The 20905-nt window shown below is 37.7% G+C and overlaps 4 protein-coding genes across 8 annotated transcripts; 3 read left to right on the top strand and 1 right to left on the bottom strand.

The window, feature by feature from the left end:
• The first annotated feature begins 821 nt into the window (after positions 1-821).
• Positions 822-10062, top strand: LOC127787422 (uncharacterized). 2 transcript variants are annotated; one of them, XM_052315465.1, is made up of 9 exons: positions 822-1199; positions 1739-1837; positions 1963-2423; positions 3357-3546; positions 3832-4002; positions 5333-5433; positions 5761-5829; positions 5964-6004; positions 7805-10062. In XM_052315465.1, the coding sequence occupies exons 1-9, from the start codon at positions 1032-1034 to the stop codon at positions 7966-7968; spliced, it is 1464 nt and encodes a 487-aa protein (XP_052171425.1). In that variant the 5' UTR covers positions 822-1031; the 3' UTR covers positions 7969-10062. The 2 variants fall into 2 exon arrangements, with proteins under 2 accessions (XP_052171425.1, XP_052171426.1); XM_052315466.1 differs by lacking the exon at positions 7805-10062 and adding an exon at positions 6893-7797 and having other exon boundaries at positions 824-1199.
• On the top strand, positions 7954-11808 carry LOC127787423 (acid phosphatase 1-like). The gene is made up of 4 exons (XM_052315467.1): positions 7954-8063; positions 9945-10443; positions 11007-11216; positions 11388-11808. The coding sequence occupies exons 2-4, from the start codon at positions 10058-10060 to the stop codon at positions 11563-11565; spliced, it is 774 nt and encodes a 257-aa protein (XP_052171427.1). The 5' UTR covers positions 7954-8063; positions 9945-10057; the 3' UTR covers positions 11566-11808.
• Positions 11809-12252: 444 nt separating this feature from the next.
• LOC127786838 (protein PHOSPHATE STARVATION RESPONSE 1) lies at positions 12253-17985 on the top strand. Of its 4 annotated transcripts, none has more exons than XM_052314525.1 (8): positions 12253-12593; positions 14187-14831; positions 14949-15156; positions 15230-15306; positions 15383-15422; positions 16142-16199; positions 16940-17009; positions 17518-17985. In XM_052314525.1, exons 2-8 carry the CDS (start codon positions 14196-14198, stop codon positions 17797-17799), a joined length of 1371 nt encoding a protein of 456 aa, XP_052170485.1. In that variant the 5' UTR covers positions 12253-12593; positions 14187-14195; the 3' UTR covers positions 17800-17985. The 4 variants fall into 4 exon arrangements, with proteins under 4 accessions (XP_052170485.1, XP_052170488.1, XP_052170487.1 ...); XM_052314528.1 differs by having other exon boundaries at positions 14961-15156; XM_052314527.1 differs by lacking the exon at positions 12253-12593 and adding an exon at positions 12600-12863.
• Positions 17986-18109: 124 nt separating this feature from the next.
• On the bottom strand, positions 18110-20381 carry LOC127786839 (uncharacterized). The gene is made up of 5 exons (XM_052314530.1): positions 20110-20381; positions 19791-19870; positions 19434-19667; positions 18551-19322; positions 18110-18459 (listed from the first exon to the last, which is right to left on the bottom strand). The coding sequence occupies exons 1-5, from the start codon at positions 20200-20202 to the stop codon at positions 18385-18387; spliced, it is 1254 nt and encodes a 417-aa protein (XP_052170490.1). The 5' UTR covers positions 20203-20381; the 3' UTR covers positions 18110-18384.
• Between the last annotated feature and the right edge of the window lie 524 nt (positions 20382-20905).

Below are 20905 nucleotides of genomic sequence, written 5' to 3' on the forward strand. Positions count from 1 at the left end.
TATTTCAAACTGTTGAACACGTGCCATAAACTGTTTGCATTATTATTTTTTAATTTGAGACATGTAAATTAAAAAAATAAATTATGCATTCACATAAAAGATGATATTTTTATTAATTAAAAATTTTAATTAATTAATATTAATTATTACTTTAAAAATAATAGTTAAAGAGTAATAAATGCACATTATTTTTAGATAAGGTGTATTTATTATATTTAATTTTTAACATCTAAATATTTTTTTGTAATAAAAGTTCGTAAAATAAAATCACAAAATGTTCAGACGTTAAAATAGAATATATTTTGAGTAATATAAAGAAAAATTAAACAAAAGTATAATATTAAAATAGAATCAATAAATTAAAAAAACTCAAATTCTGACGTAATTACACAATAAAATCATGTTGGATGAAACCGCCAATAATGACTCAAATTTTAGCTTTTTATATGCATCAAGTTATATTATTAATTACTTAATTATATTTTTTAGATTCTTTATTAACTTTTTCAATTGTATGTTTTTTTTTTCTTTCTTCTAGTGGGTTTTAGATTTTATATAGATGTCCTGAAAACTAAAATTTTTTATTCGATCAGATTTTGAAGTATCATCTAAATAATTTTATTAGTTGATGACAAATGTTTCATATTTTAAATTATTTAATTAACCAATATAATTATTTGGATATTGAGAACAAACACAATAGAAAAATAAAATTTATTATAATGCAAAAAAGCATAAAAAATGCAAATAATTAATTTTTATTAAGTTAAAAACAGTTTTCTCTGAATTCATATCATAAGCCAAACAGGCCATTACGCGGGGCGTATGTTAGAATTGTACGTACCATTGGCTTGTTGGGCGGGAAAAGTAGAAAAGCTCGAGCCACAGTCGACGATGCCGATGGTTTTGGCCTAATCGGTTTAACTTCCCTGCTGGGAATAACTGCAATTCTTGTTTGTCGTGGTCTTTATTGGCAGTAGTACTGTTTGTTTCTTTCTTAATTTTGAAGACTTTCTTTCGAAGAGAAGAACATGGGGTGGTGGCACCCAGACATATCGCTTGAAGATCTGTTGAAATTGGTCAAAGGGTTTGTGGATATATTGATTTTGGCATCTGGGTATCAATCATCTGGCAGTTTTGCCCACTGGGACACCTACAACATCAAGAAAGCTTTTCAGTGGGGCATTTTCTTCGAGAACGTAATTCATCAACCTCTTTCTGTTATATTTCTTTCTCCCATAAATCTGCTAGTTATTTTTATTGTGCGTTTGCAGGGACGTTAGACACAAACTATTGTAGTTATTGTTTAATAGCTTTTTACCAGATTTAAGATTCAGTTATATAGGGTTGGGTCTTGTCCTTGTTGCTTAATGACCGAATCGCCTTTTCTGTAATTCATTTACATTTTTTATGCTACTAGACTTTTCCGCAGAGGCTCTCACCGAGTCAGTATGTTGGCTACAAATTGCTTGCTGTTAATTAATTAAAATACTGCAAATTGTCATTTGTCATCTAACTATGGATTTTTGATTATTTAGTTGAACTGTTCTGATTTTTGGTATTCTTATTTAGATAAGCCAAAATAAATATAGACTGCGGGATAATCTTACAAAATCTGCTTGTTGGTGGTCTCTAAAATTGTGTCTGATTATCTATGTTCCTTTTTATGCTTCAAATGAATGCGACATTTCCTTTATGTACTGTTGAGGGATAATGTTCTTTTGGTTTACATGCTCAGGTTTTTAGGCGATTGAGGTACTCAGATGATTATGAAGGCTCAATAAAGGAACTTGATGCAGCGCTATCTGAAATTAAGTCTAATCCATTCTTCCCTCAAGTTGGTACTTTGATTATTTTCCACTTGCTTTACAATGCAATATTTGCGCTACAACCCATTCGAAGTTCTAATTTTTTGGTGACTTATATTTGAATGTTAAATGGTTCTTTGAAATGAGAAAACAGGGCATTGCACATTTATCATCTGTTACTCTTCGTCAAGCAAGCAACTTCGTATTGCAGTATCTACTCCATGCCTTACCACTGAGGGATGCACATCTGAAAGCTTTTGCAATAGCAGCTATAGAGATGGACCTTAGTGAGCTTCAAAGAACAGAAAATGATTGCATCGAGGTGTACCTTCGCAGACTGGTGCTGCAGAAGTCATGTGCAGATCCAGACTTGGATTGTAGGGCTTTCATGGAGGGCTCGTTAATTTCATCTCGAGATGTTTCCAATATGAAAATTGATGGTGATTTCACAAGGCCTACCATTCAGGAACTCGCAAAGAGGCAGTTGGCTGTATCATGCATATCCTCTGCAGAAGCTGGTTTGGATATCCTATGTAAGTCCATAAGACAAAGGAACTGGAATGAGTCTGACAGCAGCTCCTTTAAAGAACTGCAAAATCATGCCACAGCTCCACAGTAAGTGAATTTTTACTAGACTATCTTAGCAGATAAGAGAGATCTTTGTATTAGTGGTTTCTTTATTGGACACCCTAGAAGGAAAATAATACTTGGTTCAGCTTTTCCTTTTGCCTAGATTTAGGGAAAAAGAACAGGTAAATGCACTTTGCATTGAAAGAAAGAGATGGGCGGCTGTCAAAATGAGTATTGCTCTGGTGCTACATCCATAGGCAGCTGTATATGTGGTTCCATCTAGTAGTAACCCAAAAAAAGAAAAAGAAAAATTCATGCAGTTGCTTCATACCAAGATACCTGCTAATCACCCATTTATGGTTTGGTTGGAGCATCACATAGAATAAGATATCAAGCATGCCCAAAGCATGTGCACTTTCAAATTGTTCTCAGGTGATTGCTTTTGCTACTAATGTTTTTTATTCAGTCTGAAGAGTTGGAATGATCAGTTTTGAACCAGGAGCACCACTCATATTCTAAGAACTCTGAAACCTAAATATTGATAGTTTCATGGCACATCATAACTGTATGCTAAACTGTGCATGCTGAATTCTAAAGACAAGTGTTAACTACACTTTTTATTGGGTTCAAGTTTTTCTCTTGTGGTTTTGATGCATCCATTAGCAAATTTAGTGAATTAGCATTCTGTAAAACAATGGTCCTAGGTAATTGATAAATATGGCTACTACCTAGCACATTAAATTTTTTTGAAAGTTATTAAATTGGAAATAAGTTCGTTTAGATGCTTCCACAGACCACTGGGACCTTCAAGTTCCTTTGAAATTTTCTAACCTGTCATTGCCTTTGAATTATGAACCTTTTCCTGCTTGATATTTTGCAGTGTTCTTTACATTTATTTTTGAGAAAAATCCTTGGGTAGGATTTTCTTAATAGGAACTGAAATCCATGAGCTCAAATTTATTTGTCTATTGCACACAGGACTGAAGACCAATTGATTGATTATGACACATGGAACTGTTGGAGGACACATGCCCTTTCATACTTCATTAACAGGAGAACTATTGGATTGGTCTCAGGTGCCAGCATGATCTTCTCTGCTTCAGAGGCTCAATGGGTCCAGGTGTTTGAAAAGCTAAATATATCAGCAGTAAACAGTGATGATATGGTAGTAAGTTGAATTGAATTTTTCTTATTTATTAAACTTTTTGCCTTATGAATTTCTGGACTTCCATCTATTTCAGTTTACATTTTAATTGGCTACATAAATCAATTTTTCCACTTTGACCCATTTTTCATTAATTTTCTTTCTTGTTCCCAAAGATTTTACAGTTTCTTGCAAACTGAACCTTTCATGCAAATTTAAACATTGGAATCTCTAGGTTGATTTATTCTTTTTTCTACTTACTTCTTTTTTCTTCCCAACTTATTTATTTTTCTATCTGATTTGTTGCAGGAGATCTTGTTACTAGGATGTGTTGCAAGCAAATGGAGTTCTTTGATTGAGCATTTCATGTTAGTTTCATATGATTCTATCTCTATATCAAGGCAATACCATGAAGTGTGCAGCTTCCCCCTAAGAAGGATTCAAAATCTTCATTCTAGAGAGGAAATGATGAGTCCTAAGGTGTCCATTGTCCTCTTAAACGTTTATTTTGGAATACTTATGCTATTTGATTGTAATATGCCCAGATAACCCATTACTGTGCCTGACTATACTAATTTGGTAGTTTGTTCACTGCAATTGGACAAAATATCTGCCAGAAATGTGCACTAAAACATTCATATCCTGCTTAGTTTGTGTCTGTGCTTTCTTTGTCAAAAATGGGTTCTATCGGGTCAATCCAGGCTTAAGTGCAATTAATGACATCACCTCTTTGGTTATCTTAATGCTTAATTTGAGGATACCATGAACTAAATGCAGCTGTGGCATAGTTTCATTATCTCTACAGTAATCAAGCTTGTTGCACTGTTTTTATTAGTAAAACTGTATTTGGCAATTGTAGGAGTTTTGTGCAATTTTGTGTGATTAAATTTCTAATGGTCAGATATGGTAATCTAAGTTATGCATGCTTTTAGTATGATTGAATTTCTAATGGTCAGATGCGGTAATCTAACATATGCATGCTTTTACACTCTAAACCAGTTGTATTTGGCAATAGAATGTTTTAGGAGTTCACGGACTCTGAACAGGTATTAAGCTGTCTTGTTCTCTTGTAAAAAGTGTTTGTTTTGTATTATCATTGTTAACCCTCAAATGTTTTGTTTCCCAGAAGTGGTTGTTTCGTAAGTTGAGTAGCTAAGGCAGTCCATTTCTGCTAAAGGCAACTTGTCCAAGTTTCTTCCACTTAAAAATTATGCCAGGGTGAGGATTACACATGCTGAACTTCAGTAGGGTTACCTGAAAACAAAACGCTATCAATCTGAATGTAGCAAATATATATATTTTTTCTTTTCTTTGCTTAGCTTCTTAGAAGAGGTAAAACATGAGGCTGGGGGCAGAAGTGCTAACACATGCAGGATAAACCTATTATTATTGTAAGATTCATAAGCCCAATAGTTAACCAATAATTGGCTGAGCACATTACATGTTAAACCCAGCTTGTAAATTTTAATGTGCTTTATGTAAACATACCACTGCTGAATCATGATTTATGATTGTGCCTACTGTATTCCCATCCCATTTTTCCATCAGCTAAATTGCATTTCAGATAATAGGAGTTTCAGTTCCACGTTTTTACCTTGTATGGATTATCCTACAGGGTATTCAATCTTATGTGGTGATATAGAATTTCAGGTTGTTCATTTATATCAACATCTTTGTTCATTTTACAGCCTTCTTTTATGTGATTCTCATTCCTTATATAGTTATCTTAGAATAGGTTAAAAGCATTCTCAAGCATTTTTTTTATCATCTTGATTGTGATTCCAGTTCCTTCTTTGGCGGTTTAAAATAGGTTAAAAGCATTCTCAAGCATTTGGCTGTGCTTTTGGAAACTCAACCTCATCAATTATGGAAATTGTCCCCTGCCCTTGCAGCAGTTGGTATTCCATCCTGGTATAGACATTATTTTGCAATGTGATTATGTCATATTTGAATATCTTATTCTTGCATTTTAACAATTTCATAGGTTTTAGATGAGTTCATTGTATTATAATAGATTTGTGGGTTAGTTAATGACCTTTTGATTTCAACGACAAGGTCTTCATGTGGTGATGATTTGGTGCTCATAATAATGTTTGTGTTGCATAATGGACATGCTTAATTTCTGCTACATTTCATGACATGCGCACTAAATATTAGCTCCCACAACTATTACAGTAAGCATTGTATGCAATCGATGTTTAAATTTGTGAATTTAGTAAGGTCATGATTTGGTTGCAGGTCACCTTTGTTTCGATTGTATCTAAGTGAATTGGACAGTCAATTCAAAGGAGATTCTACAACAATTAGGTTTCCACTTTACAATTTCTTTTCATATTATTTTCTTTTTCCACTTTTTATATCTTATGATTTTTAATTAAATTTTATGGTCTGTGTGTGTGATGAATTGCTTCCTTTAAAATATGCTTACTTTTTTCTTGTAGACGCTGCTGTTGTGTTCAAGATAGGAAAGAGCATAAAGACTGTGAGTTGTTGAGATCTTCCCTTCCCTCATTTGAGAATAAAAATTATAATGTTAAATATATTGTTATATCGTGAATTGGTGATCAGTAGTATAAAATGGTATCTGAATAGACAATTCTTGGATTCAAATCTGACTGCAAACGTGGTATTTAAGTAGAGCATTGCACAAGTCGGTTTAATACTAGAAGCACTTTGTAGAGTCAATTTCCCTGCTGTGCCAGATGTACTATTTGTCTCTTTTTTCAATTTATAGCATGTCTGCATGATCTGCCACTGGCATTGACATGGGATACCAAAACAACTAGTGTGATTGCATAGCATGTTGCAGAGATTGCATCACTAGTGTGACTACTGGATTGGTCAATTGTTCATGGTTTTATGAACTGTTGTCTGAATGAAAGATTATGTAAATGAAATCTCTTTTTTGCTGTTTAATGAAGAGATGCCTATTACGTTTACTGTAAAGGGTTCCTCCTGGAGTTTGTGAGTATAGCAAGTGAACACATAAAATCTCTCCCAAATGCACTAATATTGCTAGAATGTAAGAAGCATTGATATCAAATGATCATAACATGGTCATATCATTGTTTGCATGATCATGAAATCTTCTAATGCATTGAAAGTGGTAAAACGCCATCTCAACTTGATGTTTAGTTCTATCAGGTGGCACGCACATTTTAGTTTTCTAAATGCAAGAGCCATATCTGCCTGATAAAAAAAAGTGAGAAAGTGAAATGTTCTTGAATCAAAGCTAGAGGTTTGTTTCTGGAGTTTCCATTTCAGTTGCTTTATGTTGCAACTCCAAGTTTATGCCATTGCTTTAAGTTATCAATTACTTTTCACTACTGAGTAGAGCCTAACTACATGTTGATGTATGCCACACTCCTAGGTGAGCTTGCTGAAAGAATTTGGTGTCTTTACATCTATCATGTTTCTGGCTCCCATCTGAAACCCCGCATGAACTTGGCACAGAATGCTGGTCGGGAGTCATGACCATGGCGTTCATTGTTAGAATTTTCCTGTCTTCACATACTGCAGAACGGATGCCTCTTCACTTTTAGGGCTTAGTCTATCTGTAATACTGCTGAAGTTCTTTCATTTATGAAGAGTTAGCCGTCCTTGAGAAAATACAGAAGATATGTGCTGACAACATTCCAACTACCTTGTGGCCAAGAGAGAGGTATTACCTAAATTCATATAAAAGAAATCCGCAGACCACATTTTGGGTGCGTATAGCTCAAGGAAAGGTATTCCAGGGTGAACAAGGAGCTAAATGAAACTTAAGTTTCTTGAGCTTGAAGATAACCCAAATGGTAAAGTGGCTAAATGAAACTTAAGTTTCTCAAGCTTGAAGATAACCCAAATGGTAAAGTGGTGGAGGACAATTGTTTGCTTTACGCTTTGCAGTTATGGTTGCCAATAGAGCTCAAGTGGAATGCCCCCATGGATAATGTCCTGTAGCTGTACAGAAGACTACTGCTTAGTGCTTTCCCTATCCAAGCGCTTGCTTTCACTATGTCTTGAAAATGACATTCATGGCTATTCTCAAGACTTTTAACTGTTTTTTGGATGAGAATATCTCACATTAGCTCCAAGATGATTTTGTTTCTTCCCTATTACGCAATTGTCAAGTAGTTCAATTGCTTCAATGTACCACTTGGGCCCCCCTGTTTCTTTGTGTTTGGATTGTGAACTACTCAAATATATGTCGTACTTTATTGTACAGCTTTGCTTTGGAGATGATGAAACTAGTTTCATGATATATATTGATTAAAACTTTGTTCACCTGTCATTTCTGCAGTCTCAGAAATTTTCTTTCTCCATATTGTTGTTGAGAAAATGGAGAAAGAAGATGTACAGAAAACTGCTTGCGCATACAGGAGGTACTGCTTCCTCCAAAATCCTGTCTATACCTTACCTTGCCAACATCCGAGCAGATGCAACTTTGACTCTTTGGTCAAATAATTATTGGAATACTATGCTTTCTTGGTGCTGTTTACTGTAAGCTGTCTTTGATAACAATTTTTCGTGGACTTGATCCCACAGTGATTGACCTTAAGGTATAAAAAGCCATGGACTTATGTGACAATTTCATAGCTATATCTTTGTGATTGCTGGTAATCGTATGTACTTAGAACTCATTTGAATCCAAGCTTTCCAAGTGCCAATTTTTTCAGGTCTCTAAATCAAACACTTATAATCACTGGTAAGCAGATTCTATAATGTTACATAAGATGACCCTTTTTTTATACATGAAGAACTTACTTTAACAACCCCATCTGGATCAAGAACTTTTCTCAACTGTTTCTGCTAAATTTTTGGTGAAGTAGAAAGTATGATTTGGGGCAAAGCTATGGTACCTACTGTCACTCTGCAGTCTCCATTGTTCTAATCTATTATATTACCCTGGTAGTTTCTGTTGTCTGCAGTAGATCATGATCTATTCTTGTAGTATTTATATCAGTATTTATATGGAAAGACTTGGATTAATTATAATATGCCTTGTTTTGGCTTCCACTGTTCCAACTCTTCTGCACGGGAATCAGATGGTTTAAGACTAATCTTTTAGAGTACCTTTTAAGAGTTGTATTAAAGACATTGGGCCTTGTTTTGGGGCGCTAATGTTGGGTAAAATTGTGTTTGGGCCCACCCCTAGTATAATTTAAGATCTACATTTTCCAACCTTTGCTGTCCAGCTGACTATAATGTCATCTACTTTTTCTTCTTTTTCTTTTTACTTGTTTGCTATTGGTGTTTGGAGCCTGTGGGGCTGGGAGGACATCATTGTGCAGAATATGGAAAAGAAAACATTGATTTAGGCCTCCCAATTCCCCAAACCGCTGATCAAATACTTCTTGATTGCAGCATGCATGGATCTCTTTTTTTTTTTTTTTTTTTTTTTTTTTAAAATATTTTTTTATAATTTTAAAATAATAAGAAAAGATAGCAACTATTATTTTTTAGGCGAAACTGAATAAACTCAAATTATGCGCATTAAGACACACAAATTTGTGTGCATTTGCCCTTAAAAGAGGTTTGCACCATGGTTGGCAAAAGGCAAAAGAGGCAATTATAGCCTCTCACCACCAACCCACCATTGAGGAGTTCTGTAAAATCTAATAAATCAGTTAATTAGAGGGGGTCAAGATTAGGCTTCTGGTGTCCTTATGGGAGTGCGATTTTGTTCACCCCATTTAACGGGGATTAAAATAACCCCCGTGAAAAGCTAACGCCCATTTCCTCTCCCCTCTCTGCTTCCCTCTTCTTCTCTCTCGTCTCTGCTTCCCTCTTTGTCTCCAAGTCTCCCCCCCTCCTCTCCTCTCTCCCCCTTTCCTCTTCTTCTCCAGCCAGCCTTGTGTTGCCGCCGCCGCTACTTCTTCTCGCGCGTCGGCCGCCTCGCCTCGTCGACCGTGAGGTGGTGGCGCGATGCAGCAGCGAGGCGGTGGTGCAGAGGCGAGGCGGAAGGCGGCGAGGCAGGGCGGGGCGGGGCAAGGCGAGGCGTTGCAGAGGCGAGGCAGAAGGCGGCGAGGCGGGGCGATGTAGCGACAGTGCAGGGGAAGGCGGCGAGAGCAAGGGAAGGGGAGAAGGAGAAGAGAGGAACGGGTGGGTGAAGACCCCCCAAAATGACCTTTTTACCCCCAAACTAACGGGGGGTAAAGTTACCCTGTTAAAGGGGGTGAACAAAATCACATTCTCCTTATGGGGGCCTATACTCTATCCAGTTTTGAAGTCCTCCCCATGCTATTAGAAATTCTGCGTAACGCATTAAAATATATATATATTTATATATATTTCTATGTTCAGGTATATTATAATAAATAGTATATAAAGATGCTTTGGATTGTGTATAAATTCATAATTTGTTCCACCTAAAACTATTGATTTTCAAAAGAGATCACAAAAGGTTACCTGACAGGCTGACACCCCATGTGACCTTACAGGAACCTCCGTCCAACCAAAGCAGTTAAGGCTATAAAAATTGCTTCACCTTTAAGTTCAGCAATCAATTCAAAAAAATCCCTTCATCTTCTCTGTGTGTTGGTGTGAAACCAAAATGGGAAGAGATCTGTGGCTGTTTCTTGCCATAACTGGCCTGTTTAGCAGCTTGGCAGTTGGAGACTGGAACATCTTGAATCAGAGGAGGAAGCCTGTAGATGTGGGTGGCACCAACTTGAAGAATTACTGTGAGAGTTGGAGGATGAATGTTGAGCTCAACAACATAAGGGGATTTGATGTTGTCCCCCAAGAATGCATTGGGTACATTGGAAAATACATGACATCGACTCAATATAAGGTTGACATCGAGAGGGCAGTCGAGCAAGTTGCACTCTATCTAAGTAGCTGCTGCAGATTTAAAGGTGATGGCAAAGATGCTTGGATATTTGACATTGATGACACTCTCTTGTCCACTGTTCCTTACTTCAAAAAACACAACTTCGGGTAAGTTCCCATCTAGATCAGGCTTGATCCCTTGAAATGTGCTATTTCTTTTTGCCCTGCATCTGTATCTGTATCTGTGTTCATGGCAGAGACTCTTTGTTTTTGTGAGACTTTGGTGCAAAACATTCTTTGGCTTGGTATAATAAATGATTCCATTCCATCAGATCGTCTATTATGGTTTTGATTTAGAGTTTGGTGAAAATCAATCTAATCTGCATTTTATTTTTCTGACAATAATATTGCAGCAACAGCATCTCTGTCAGGATGCATCAATCACAAATCTTCTTTAGAACTCTGTGTATTAGTGCTCAAAAGAAGAAGGATCACATGCTAGCCTATAAGTTTTATATTTTCTATTGCTTACACAGCTTCTTATCTGTCTCCAGTTTGATCTCTTGACCTTTCTAATTCTTACATTAGATTCCATACTGAAGCTAAATCAGTGTCTGATTTGACAAAATTTAATTATGAATGGATTTTGTACAACAGCAGGATCTTATACCTCTACTAATATACATATTTGTGTTTCACACTTGGCAATTTGACTCTGATTTGAAAACTAGGGGGGAGGGACTGAATGCAACCTCTTTGGAAGGATGGATGAGAGAGACCAAGGCGCCGGCTCTTGAGCACTCACTGAAACTCTTCCATGAGATAAGAGGCCAAGGGCTTAAGATTTTTCTGATCTCAACAAGAAGGGAATGCCTTAGAGATGCCACTGTTGACAATCTCATCAAGGTTGGATATCATGGCTGGAGTAGTCTCATTTTAAGGTATCAACATCTTTACATTAATCCAAGTATCCTTTCTAAGACCTTAATACAAGTACTCGACCTGTGCATCGAATGACTGGCTACAATCTATAATTTAATGCTACAATCAGTTAAATTTTCATCGATTCCATTAAGATGATGCACAGTGTGACATTGTTATTGTTAATGTAGGGGCCTGGATGACGAGTATAGAGAGGTTCAGAGCTACAAAGCTGAGGCGAGAAGACGACTAGTCAATGAAGGGTACCACATATGGGGGATCACTGGAGATCAGTGGAGCAGTTTTGATGGGCACCCTGTTGCAAAAAGAACATTCAAGCTTCCAAACTGTTTGTACTATGTTTCCTGATGAACACTACTATAAGTGTGTGTCTGTATCTAGTATGAAGCAGTAGATATTGGCAGTGGTGATGCTGCTACATGCTTGTCTATGGCAATTACTGAACTTAAAGCAAAGAAAATCACCCTTCAGTTTTCCCTATTATCAGTGAGATTGGTGAACATTCTCCTGTGTTGTTAGATATGTATGTACTAAGGCTATGTCCAAGATACATTTCCATTGAAGCTACATGAAATAATTAATCTCTGGTTTTGTGCTCTCTATAAGCTTTCATTTTCAATCAAAGAAGCCTCTAATTGGAGTGAGACTCTAGAGAATATCGTATTTATATACATCTCTTTTACTTTTTTATAAAGAAATTATTTTCATAACTCAAAATTATAAAAAAGTAATCCTACTCATACCACATCAAAAATTTTAATATTAAGATAATTATACCTTCAATTTTAAGTAAACAAACACTTTGGTGTTTCCTGTCTTTACATTCTGTTAAACTTTTTAAATTTTAACAATACCCTTTGAATGATTCATTTAAAAAATAAAAAATTATCATATAAATAAGATCTGAATCGGTAGCGTCTCACATTTAAATTATAAAATATATTTCTTAACTTGTACGTGTATGTCACAAATCAGATCCCTAATAAATAGCTGTGCTAACTGATAACTATTACCTTCGTTCCAAAACAAGGAGGGGTAATGTATATTCAGAGATTCTAAATTGAGGACATTTGTTGGGGGTGGTAGGGCACAAAGGCAGGCCCCGCCATGAATAAACAAAGCAACATAATGAGAGCAGAGAAGAGGATTCCTCTGTGGGCGCTGTGCTCTCTTCTCTTTGGCCTTTTGGGCAGCTGAAAGAGCATTCAGCAACGCCATCATGTGTTGAGAAATTCTAGCCTCACGCTTGCTGCTTGCCACAGTTTCCTCACTGTCCAATCTCAGATACCCAATTGCTCTTATCGACGGTGGACGCGCACACACTCGCAGGCAGCCTCCAATCTCCTCATGTTCCGAACCCAACGCTTCTCTAGCGGGCGCGTAGACTCGTCTTTGCAATTATAATCAATATATATATATGTATATATGAAATTATGAATGCATAGTTACGTGTGTATGCATCTCTATTTCTAGTCTTCTACGCCCCGGAATCATCAAGGTTTGGTTGGACGTGAAGCTTTCTGGGCCGGGTTTCCTGTTCTCTGTGATTTTTTTTTTGGGAAAAAATTTCGAATACCCATCTCGCGATTGTGCCTAATTTTGCGCTCTCTTAACTGTAGAATTTCGGGTGTGCGTCTGTTGTTACGGTTAGCCTGCTTGAATTTTGATTTTTTGGGTTATTTGTATAGGTTCTCCTCTTTTGTTGACTTGTCTGCTTCTATATGTGTATGTGTTTGTATGGTTGTCGCTGAAATTAGTATACGTGGAGTGCATTTTGAAGCTTGAGCGTGCATAAAAGAGGGAGTGTAGAAACTCGATTATTGGTAATTTAGATTCATTTGTGATTGCTAGGGATATTTGGCAGACTCGTAAGATTGGATGGACGAGGGTGGTGAAAAAGGATCTCTGTGGGTGATTTGAACAATTCTCCTGCAGCTTTACTGAGTTTCTTTTAGCTGGGCTGCTATGGGTTAAGTGTCTTGGAAGGTGTTGGGAGAACCCCTAAGGCTTCAATTTTAGGTCTTTTACTGCTGGAATTGCTTTAATTTCACTATATAGTGTAAAGGTTTAATTAGTGTCCAGTTACCGCAGGCGCTTATTGATGTTATGGAAACTTTGAGATGCTTCTGCATAATTCGTCGCCCCTCTCTCTCTCTCTGGGTAATTGTATGGCATATGATGTTGGACAACGAGACACCAACATATGTAAAATGTGAGCGCAGTCAAGAGCAGGGTGTTAATGGTGGATGTTTGGTTGTATAAAAAAATGTAAATTAGAAATGAGGTTATTTGTAATAAGACCAAAGTGGCACTTATTGAAGATAAGGTATGCAATATGCAATCAAAATGGTTTGCTCATGTGAGAAAAAAAGGCACAACTAATGTTTTTTTTGAGAAGAGTGGATGGAATGGAAGAAGATTGTGATAAGAGAGGTAGAGGAAAATCTAGAAAAACTATGTGAGAACTTTTAGGCATGATATGGAATGTAATAGCCTTACAAGAAATATGGCCATAAAAAAGATAACTGATGAGCTAGAATCCATGTAGCTGACCTCACCTAGTGGGATTAAGGCTTGGTGTGTTGTTGATGTTGTTTGGTGGGTAATTGATTGGACGAATCAATAAAATACTGTGCTTAGTCTTGCATTAGAATCATCAGGTGTGGATTAAGGCCTCTAGTAATACTGCCTCTGTGTTGCTTCCCTAAGTTGGCCTTATCTTCTGCCTATATCTGGAAGACAATAATGCCTAGTAGCAGTCATTTGCATGGTGTTTTATGCTAGTTCAGAGCCATGCAAATTTTGAATCAAGGTTTTATTTATATGGAGCTTGGAGTCATATGTAAAAGTAGGAGCAATGGTTTGATTTACCTTCCACATGATGTTACTTTCTGGTTTTTGGTTTCAAGTATTGTTGCATGTGCTAGGCTGATATCAACTGACCAATCTGTGCTGGCTTGTTAAAACAGAAGGGAACGATGAAAGCACACCCGGTTTTATCTATTCAGAGATCAAGTGAAAGACAACTCAGCAATCATGGTGCTTCTGGAGCTCTTTCATCATCTTTACCTGTTCTTTCGTCCACCTTGGAGGAGAAATATTCCATGTTGCCCAACTGTCAACAGCTTCTAATGGAGAGGGAACTTGTTAACACAAATTCTCTGGCTCTTCATGCTTCTTTACCTTCAAACAAGGGGGTTGTTGGTCCCATGTTAGCATCTACATCAGGATTCTCCACTGATCTCCAGTTTTCTTCTGTTGTGCCCCTTGAAAGGCACTCAAGAAAGTCTTTTTTAATTTCTCAGTCATCAGATAATGGGGCTTCAATGCTACTAACTCATCATTCTAGGACACTCCAATCTACAATGTCCAGTAACAGTGATTGCTGGAGTAAAGAGTCATTACCTAACTTCTTTGAATATCCTGTAAATACTCCTAGCATGGACATTCAAGCTGGCAGCAACAATAATGGAGGTTGTGTCATGACAGAAGAGCTTTGTAAACAAAATGACTGGCAGGTTTGGGCAGACCAGCTAATCAATGATGGTGATTCCTTGACTTCTAATTGGAATGAAATTTTTGTGGACACCAACATTGAAGATCCAGAATCAAAGGTGTTTATTGTGTTACTCTTTTTTTTTCCCTTGTTTATTTTCATGTTAGTAAAAAAAGTGGAAAGCTTACCATAGCTTTCTTAGTTTGTATTATTCTATTTTCCTTTTATATTTTAGATGGCGTATCAGGAAATGAAATCAGCTACGAAAATCTTGACAACCCAGCCCCAAGCACTCCAGCAGATTTCATCTCCATCTTTGGAGTCTTCTTCTCTTAACTTAGCATCTTCAGCAAGTAGTGCACCAAATAAGACACGCATGCATTGGACACCTGAACTTCATGAGGCATTTGTTGAAGCAGTCAACAAGCTTGGTGGCGGTGAAAGTATACTACTCATTTTACTCTTATGCTACTTAAATCTCATTTGACTCTCAAAAGAAAACCTTATGAATTGCAGAAGCTACTCCTAAGGGTGTATTGAAGCTAATGAAAGTAGAAGGTTTGACAATTTATCATGTCAAAAGCCACCTGCAGGTGTGTTCATTTGTCTTTTTCTAGTCATTAGTCTTGGTTACCTTAATGTTGGGAGTATTTACCTTTTGAGTTACAGAAGTACAGAACAGCGAGATACAGACCAGATTCCTTGGAAGGTAAATAAGAATAGCTTCTTTATATTTTCTTCTACACTTCAATTATACTGCACTGGCCACGTTTCCTTTTTTCCTGCCAATAATTTTTGTACAGCTATATTCACAATATACTTTTCCATTATGGCACAACAGAGATGAGTGAAGCATGAATTTAGGCCTATTTTAGGCAAGTTGCTGTGTAGGATATAAATATTAGTTGAATTGTGTTGGTAACCATCTTATTGAGTCCGGTTGTCTCTGTCTCTGCCTCCCTTCCCCTGCCCCTTACCTCTCTATCTATCTCCTCATTTCTTTGTCCCAGGTCTGTATTTTTTATTTTTCCTGTTGCATGCACCATACAATTATTTGCAGTTCCACTGTTTTTTTATTTTTTTTTGGAAGGGGGGAAGGGGAACAAGTTGTCTTTTGCTTTCATTTTTGGTTCAGGTCTTATATCTCAAAAGATTGAGAGTACAGTAATTGAGATTTTATTCTGTTCTGATTGTTCTTCTTGCTGTTATCTAAGTTTGCTTCCTTGTTCTGTAACGTAGTGATTTAGGTCTTTGTTATTGTAATTTTTATCTTATTCTTTCCATTGATCACACAATTAGTGGCATTTATATTGGTGCTTATGGTTCTTTACTTTCTGGCGTACTTGAGTCTTACTTTCTGTTGCCAATGATATTTGATTTAGTTACCTTACCATGGATGTTAACATGAAGAGATGCCTTGACTTGCAGGATCTTCAGAAAAAAAGTTGACTCCAATTAAGGAAGTGGCATCCTTGGACTTGAAAACGTGAGTAGATTGACGTGGAGCAGCTAACATCTATCTGCTAATGCACTTTTTTCTTCTTGAGGAAATTGCACAAGATATTATGTGTCTCTCAATATTGGTGCATTTGGAAGTAGGATTAAAAGATGTTTCTATTGGACTTGTTTATGGTGATGGTCATAGGTGCTATGTAGTTTTCTGAAGTTGGCAAAAGATGCTTTGTGTGTAACTTTTTCAGTTGAGTGCGACACCTTTAACTTTGCACACATGGTTGTTTCTGTGTGGTAGTTGAAGGCATATGAATCGGTACTTTCTTTGGCCATTATTCTTTACATTCTTTCAATTGATACGAAATGTTTATGTGAGCTCCTGCCTGAAGCTTTGTGTTTTTGACTGGTGGTTTATGGTAGCTTCTGTTGCCATTGAAGTAACATAGGCTGTTAGCAGAAAGATCTTGCTTAAGGTTGACGGTACATTGTAGCTTATGGAATTGTTTCACTGTTCATGACGATGTGCTGTTCTGACTTGTCAATGCGTGCCACCTTTCAGACTATACTGTTTTGCCTTTAGTTATGATGACTATGCACTGCTTTGAATTCCTCTTCGTTGGGTTTAGGAATCTATTTTCTTTAAAAATTTTATTTCAATCTTTTTGCCACTTGCAATTTTCGCTTATTAGCTGAAACTTGTTATCGGGTTGTCTCCCATATGGATTGCTAGTCTGAATTCATTCAGCCTCTAACTTGTATGTACACACTAAACAGGGGTGTTGAGATCACCGAAGCGTTACGCTTACAGATGGAACTCCAGAAGTGTCTGCATGAACAGCTAGAGGTATGAGTTTGATTCTCACTGATGTATCTTGCTCTAGGTATAGCAATCCTGATCCTGATAGCAATTCATTAAAATCAAAAACAAAATTAGCGAATCTTTTTTATTCATCTTCTGCTCGATCTATTTGAAGCCTGCTACTACTATCTTACTAGCCTTCGATGCATGCTTGAAAACGAGCTGCTATTGGTTCATTTAAAAGAGATGCATGGACAACGTGAGATGTTCGAATTGGTGAATTCGAAGGACACGCGTTTGACTGATTATATATATATATATATATGTAAGAATCTCATACTTCCACCAACTAATGACAATGCAAAACTCCCTTAATCTTGCACTCAGAACAATCTTTCTCAAGTTTTAACTACCATACCCTTATTTAGTGCGCTACACTAAGAAACAAAACTGGGTCATAGCTCTTATTAAAGGATTGAACTAAATTGCCATCTAATAAGCAAGGGCTCGATGGACTGCTTGAACTGATACCATGGTAACATCTTCTCTGTAGATTCAAAGAAATCTACAGCTGCAAATAGAAGAGCAAGGGAGATATCTGAAGATGATTTTTGAGAGGCAAAGTGGAGCAGGTGACTTGCTGAAGGCCTCATCGCCGTCAAGCCTTGGAAGCAGCTCTGCTCAGACAACAGATAACGTCCCTAGTTCCCCTTCTAAAAATGAGCCTTCTTGCTCGAGGTTGGACAACGGAGAAAGTGAAAATGCACGAGCTGATGCCATCACAGCATCAGTGCAACTGCTCTCAGGTCCCACACCCAGCCCTCAAAGTGAGTGAAAGGCGACTAATGGTGAAACGGGTATTCTCTACGGTCTCCTCTAGTTACAGACATGCTCTCTGTCTCTCTCTGTAACATGCTTCCATTCTTACAACAGAATGTGTATAGTTCTGCTTTATAGGATGAATTTGTGCAAAATTTTCAAGTGGAGAATGAATGAAGATACTTCTTTGTTGACCATGTAAGCATTTACTTTCTCTTAGTTCTCAACTTGAGCTTTTTTGACAAAATTTTCTCCCATTAGTGATAACATGGAGCATTTGCATTCCTCCAACTCTATGGTTGCTCTTTTGTGACCATGAAGTAATAATGGGTTTGAATTGTTCCTGTTTTCTGTTCGCAGTAACTCGGGTTTTAGCATATCCGATTACAATTGATGAAAGGTAGACAAATAATATGTACTCGGTTCAAGACATCAAGGAATTACAACAAACACACAATTTTGTTGACAAATGAACGGCAAACAAAAACAAATTAACCAGGTTTAGAACACACTCATGAACAGACAGATAACACAAAGATGATGAAAAATTTAAGAGAGAAAACAAGCCCATCTCCCAAGCAACACAGTGACAATCTGTAAATCAAGCAATTGTTCCATCGAGAGCTCTCTCCAACCTCGTCTCAAATGGGGTCGAGTTCCAGTTCACTCTCTTGTCCTGCAAAACCAACAAGCACCTTATCAGTAGCCAAAAAGTCCTCTTGCATTTTTGCAAAAATAGTGTTCTTATTCATAAAGAGGCAACTTACCTCTCTTCTGTACTTGCTGGTTGTGTTTGGAATGCCTTTCTTGGAAGAGGCTGAGCCAGCATCCATGGCTGGCTCTGAGTGACTCCAGTATCTCCCAACCGTGCCTATTATCGGCTTCTCATCCGGGCTCCAACTCGGCGACCTTCTCGGGGAATAAGACGATGCTGAAAACTGCCTAATCTCCTCCACAGTCAATGCACCCAAGATTGGCCTATCTTCCACGCTCACCACTGAGCTTGAGCACTGTGAAACGCTTCTGTTAGACGCAGTAATGGTTTCAGGGGAGACCAACCAATTTGACAGGCTTGCATCCACTGCCACCTGTTGATTCTGATTCTTGGATTTATCAGATTTGGGCTTGAGAATTGGATCGGAGCTAAATGAAACACGAGCCTCTTCCTGCTCTGTTCTGATGAAATTCTCCTTCTGCTGCGGCTTCAATGGTGGAATCGCTTTTGATTTGACTGCCTTCCATTGAGAGAGATTCTCTACCGGATTGAGCACAGAATGAACGTAAACACTCCTGTCTCGAGCATTTCGCTTATCCACCTCCTCTGTTACTGCTCGAGCTGAAGCCATTTCTGTGCTCCCCTCCATCGATGCAGCTTTGATCGACTCAGACCATGCTTCTCGCTGTGCGATTCTACTCTCCTCGTACTCCTCTTCGTCATAGTCGCCATAGTCTTCTAGTTCCTCACCCTCATCGTCCAAATCACTGTCCTCGCAGTCCAGCTCCTCTGCTTCATCATCGCTGTCTCTGCAGTTCTGGTACCTGTTAAGATTGCGACATTTTGAGTAGCTCCGTACGATGTCCATATAATTCATTCAAAGCAATATCAAACTGTCTTTATCGTTTTGAGTCCCGTGTTTTTTCTAACAGTACCTATGATTAGAAGGGTAAGATCCGACGCTTGAAATGGTAGATTCGTCTTCAGAGAGTGAGTGGGATGAGCATAAGCTTGATTTTCCTGAACTTTCTTCCTCTTTCTTGTCAGTTTCTTTTTCAGTTTCCGGTAAAAAGTCGGTGCTTTCACGGACTGGAACAGGCTCATAGGTCTTGACATTTGTGTCAAAGGTAACTTTCCTTCTGGTATTCAAGCTCAGTTGCTCCTCAACCCTATTCAAGCGGCCAAAGAAATGCATAGATTTTCATAAGCATTGAACAACTAAATAACTTAGGAAATCAAGGAATTGGGTTCGAAGAATCCTAAGAAAGGAGAAGAAAAGTTGATTAACGTACGGTTGTTCCGAAATCAGGTTGGTGGGTGCCGCCGAGGACTCCGGTTCCGAAGCGACGGAAGGCCCGTGGCTTCCATGTCCCTGAGACCAATTTAAAGAATCAAAAAATTAATTGCTGTATGTGATTACAAAAGAAAACCCAAACCCTGTTTGGATGCTGAGAAAATATGCGGGAAACTAGCCAATGAAAAAGAAATCAAGCCATATTGACCATTGGGAGCCGATAAACCAAAACCCCAGTTCATTGATCACTGAATTGGGAAACAAAACAAGGAAAACCCAGATACTAAACAGTCGGAAAGAGAAACTATCGGACTTACTTGGTCTCGAGGGAGGACTTTGTTTTTGTTCTTCCTATGAGCTTTGCGTTTCCGATCTTTGGAAGAACCAAAACAAGCAAGAAAGCAACCCATTACAGGCTCTCTCTTTCTTGCTCTGAAGATCAGTTCTTCGCGGACCGAGGAAGACGATGATGATGTTAAAGGTTCTTCATGCTAGAGAGAGAGAGAGAGAGAGAGAGAGAAAACGGTCGGGAAATCCTCGAAGCCTTGAGGAGGCTGTGGCGTCTTGCGCCGGTTGGGGGGGAGCTTTGTTGGCTTGGAAAAGGGAAGTGACCGTTGGAGCGTGAGCTGGATTAATTAATTGAAACATTTCAAACGTTATCTGGACCGTTAAAGACCGACAAGTGGCAGCCCCCACTAGCGTCAGATGATTGTTGGTTTCTTTGATGATTAATTAAATAATAAAGCCTTAATGGAAAATAGAGGACTTACTCCAAAAATATTTCAAATTGACGAAAGCCGTTGGAGTTGGCACTTGAAACGACGCCGTAATGATCATGTAGCCAGAGGCACAACCATTTTAAGTATATATATATATATTTTTTTGAAAATGCAATTTGTATATTTAATTTCGTCACTTAGAATGACATTTGTATATTTATGTATTGTCTTATGTGTTAATATAAAGTATTGTCTCGAGTGACAAAATTGGGTATTCAAGTAACATTTATATTCAAGTAGCATTTGTATATAAAGTATTGGATTCACTTAGCTATATATATTACTTGCGTCCATCCAATAAGCCACGGCCTGGATTCTTACCAGGTCTTGCGTG

Source organism: Diospyros lotus, chromosome 12, assembly GCF_014633365.1.
Source record: "Diospyros lotus cultivar Yz01 chromosome 12, ASM1463336v1, whole genome shotgun sequence".
Classification (NCBI taxonomy): domain Eukaryota; kingdom Viridiplantae; phylum Streptophyta; class Magnoliopsida; order Ericales; family Ebenaceae; genus Diospyros; species Diospyros lotus.

Bases quoted from the DNA above. Each gene is read 5' to 3' on its own strand.
- LOC127787422 (XM_052315465.1), top strand. From the start codon at position 1,032: ATGGGGTGGTGGCACCCAGACATATCGCTTGAAGATCTGTTGAAATTG. The intron at 1,838-1,962 runs GTTGGTACTTTG...ATGAGAAAACAG, and splicing joins CTAATCCATTCTTCCCTCAA to GGCATTGCACATTTATCATC. The intron at 6,005-7,804 runs GTGAGTTGTTGA...TCATTTCTGCAG, and splicing joins TAGGAAAGAGCATAAAGACT to TCTCAGAAATTTTCTTTCTC.
- LOC127787423 (XM_052315467.1), top strand. From the start codon at position 10,058: ATGGGAAGAGATCTGTGGCTGTTTCTTGCCATAACTGGCCTGTTTAGC. The intron at 10,444-11,006 runs GTAAGTTCCCAT...TTTGAAAACTAG, and splicing joins TTCAAAAAACACAACTTCGG to GGGGGAGGGACTGAATGCAA. The intron at 11,217-11,387 runs GTATCAACATCT...TTGTTAATGTAG, and splicing joins TGGAGTAGTCTCATTTTAAG to GGGCCTGGATGACGAGTATA.
- LOC127786838 (XM_052314525.1), top strand. From the start codon at position 14,196: ATGAAAGCACACCCGGTTTTATCTATTCAGAGATCAAGTGAAAGACAA. The intron at 14,832-14,948 runs GTGTTTATTGTG...TTTATATTTTAG, and splicing joins TTGAAGATCCAGAATCAAAG to ATGGCGTATCAGGAAATGAA. The intron at 16,200-16,939 runs GTGAGTAGATTG...CACACTAAACAG, and splicing joins GCATCCTTGGACTTGAAAAC to GGGTGTTGAGATCACCGAAG.
- LOC127786839 (XM_052314530.1), bottom strand. From the start codon at position 20,202: ATGGGTTGCTTTCTTGCTTGTTTTGGTTCTTCCAAAGATCGGAAACGC. The intron at 19,668-19,790 runs GTACGTTAATCA...CCGCTTGAATAG, and splicing joins AACCTGATTTCGGAACAACC to GGTTGAGGAGCAACTGAGCT. The intron at 18,460-18,550 runs GTAAGTTGCCTC...TTGGTTTTGCAG, and splicing joins CCAGCAAGTACAGAAGAGAG to GACAAGAGAGTGAACTGGAA.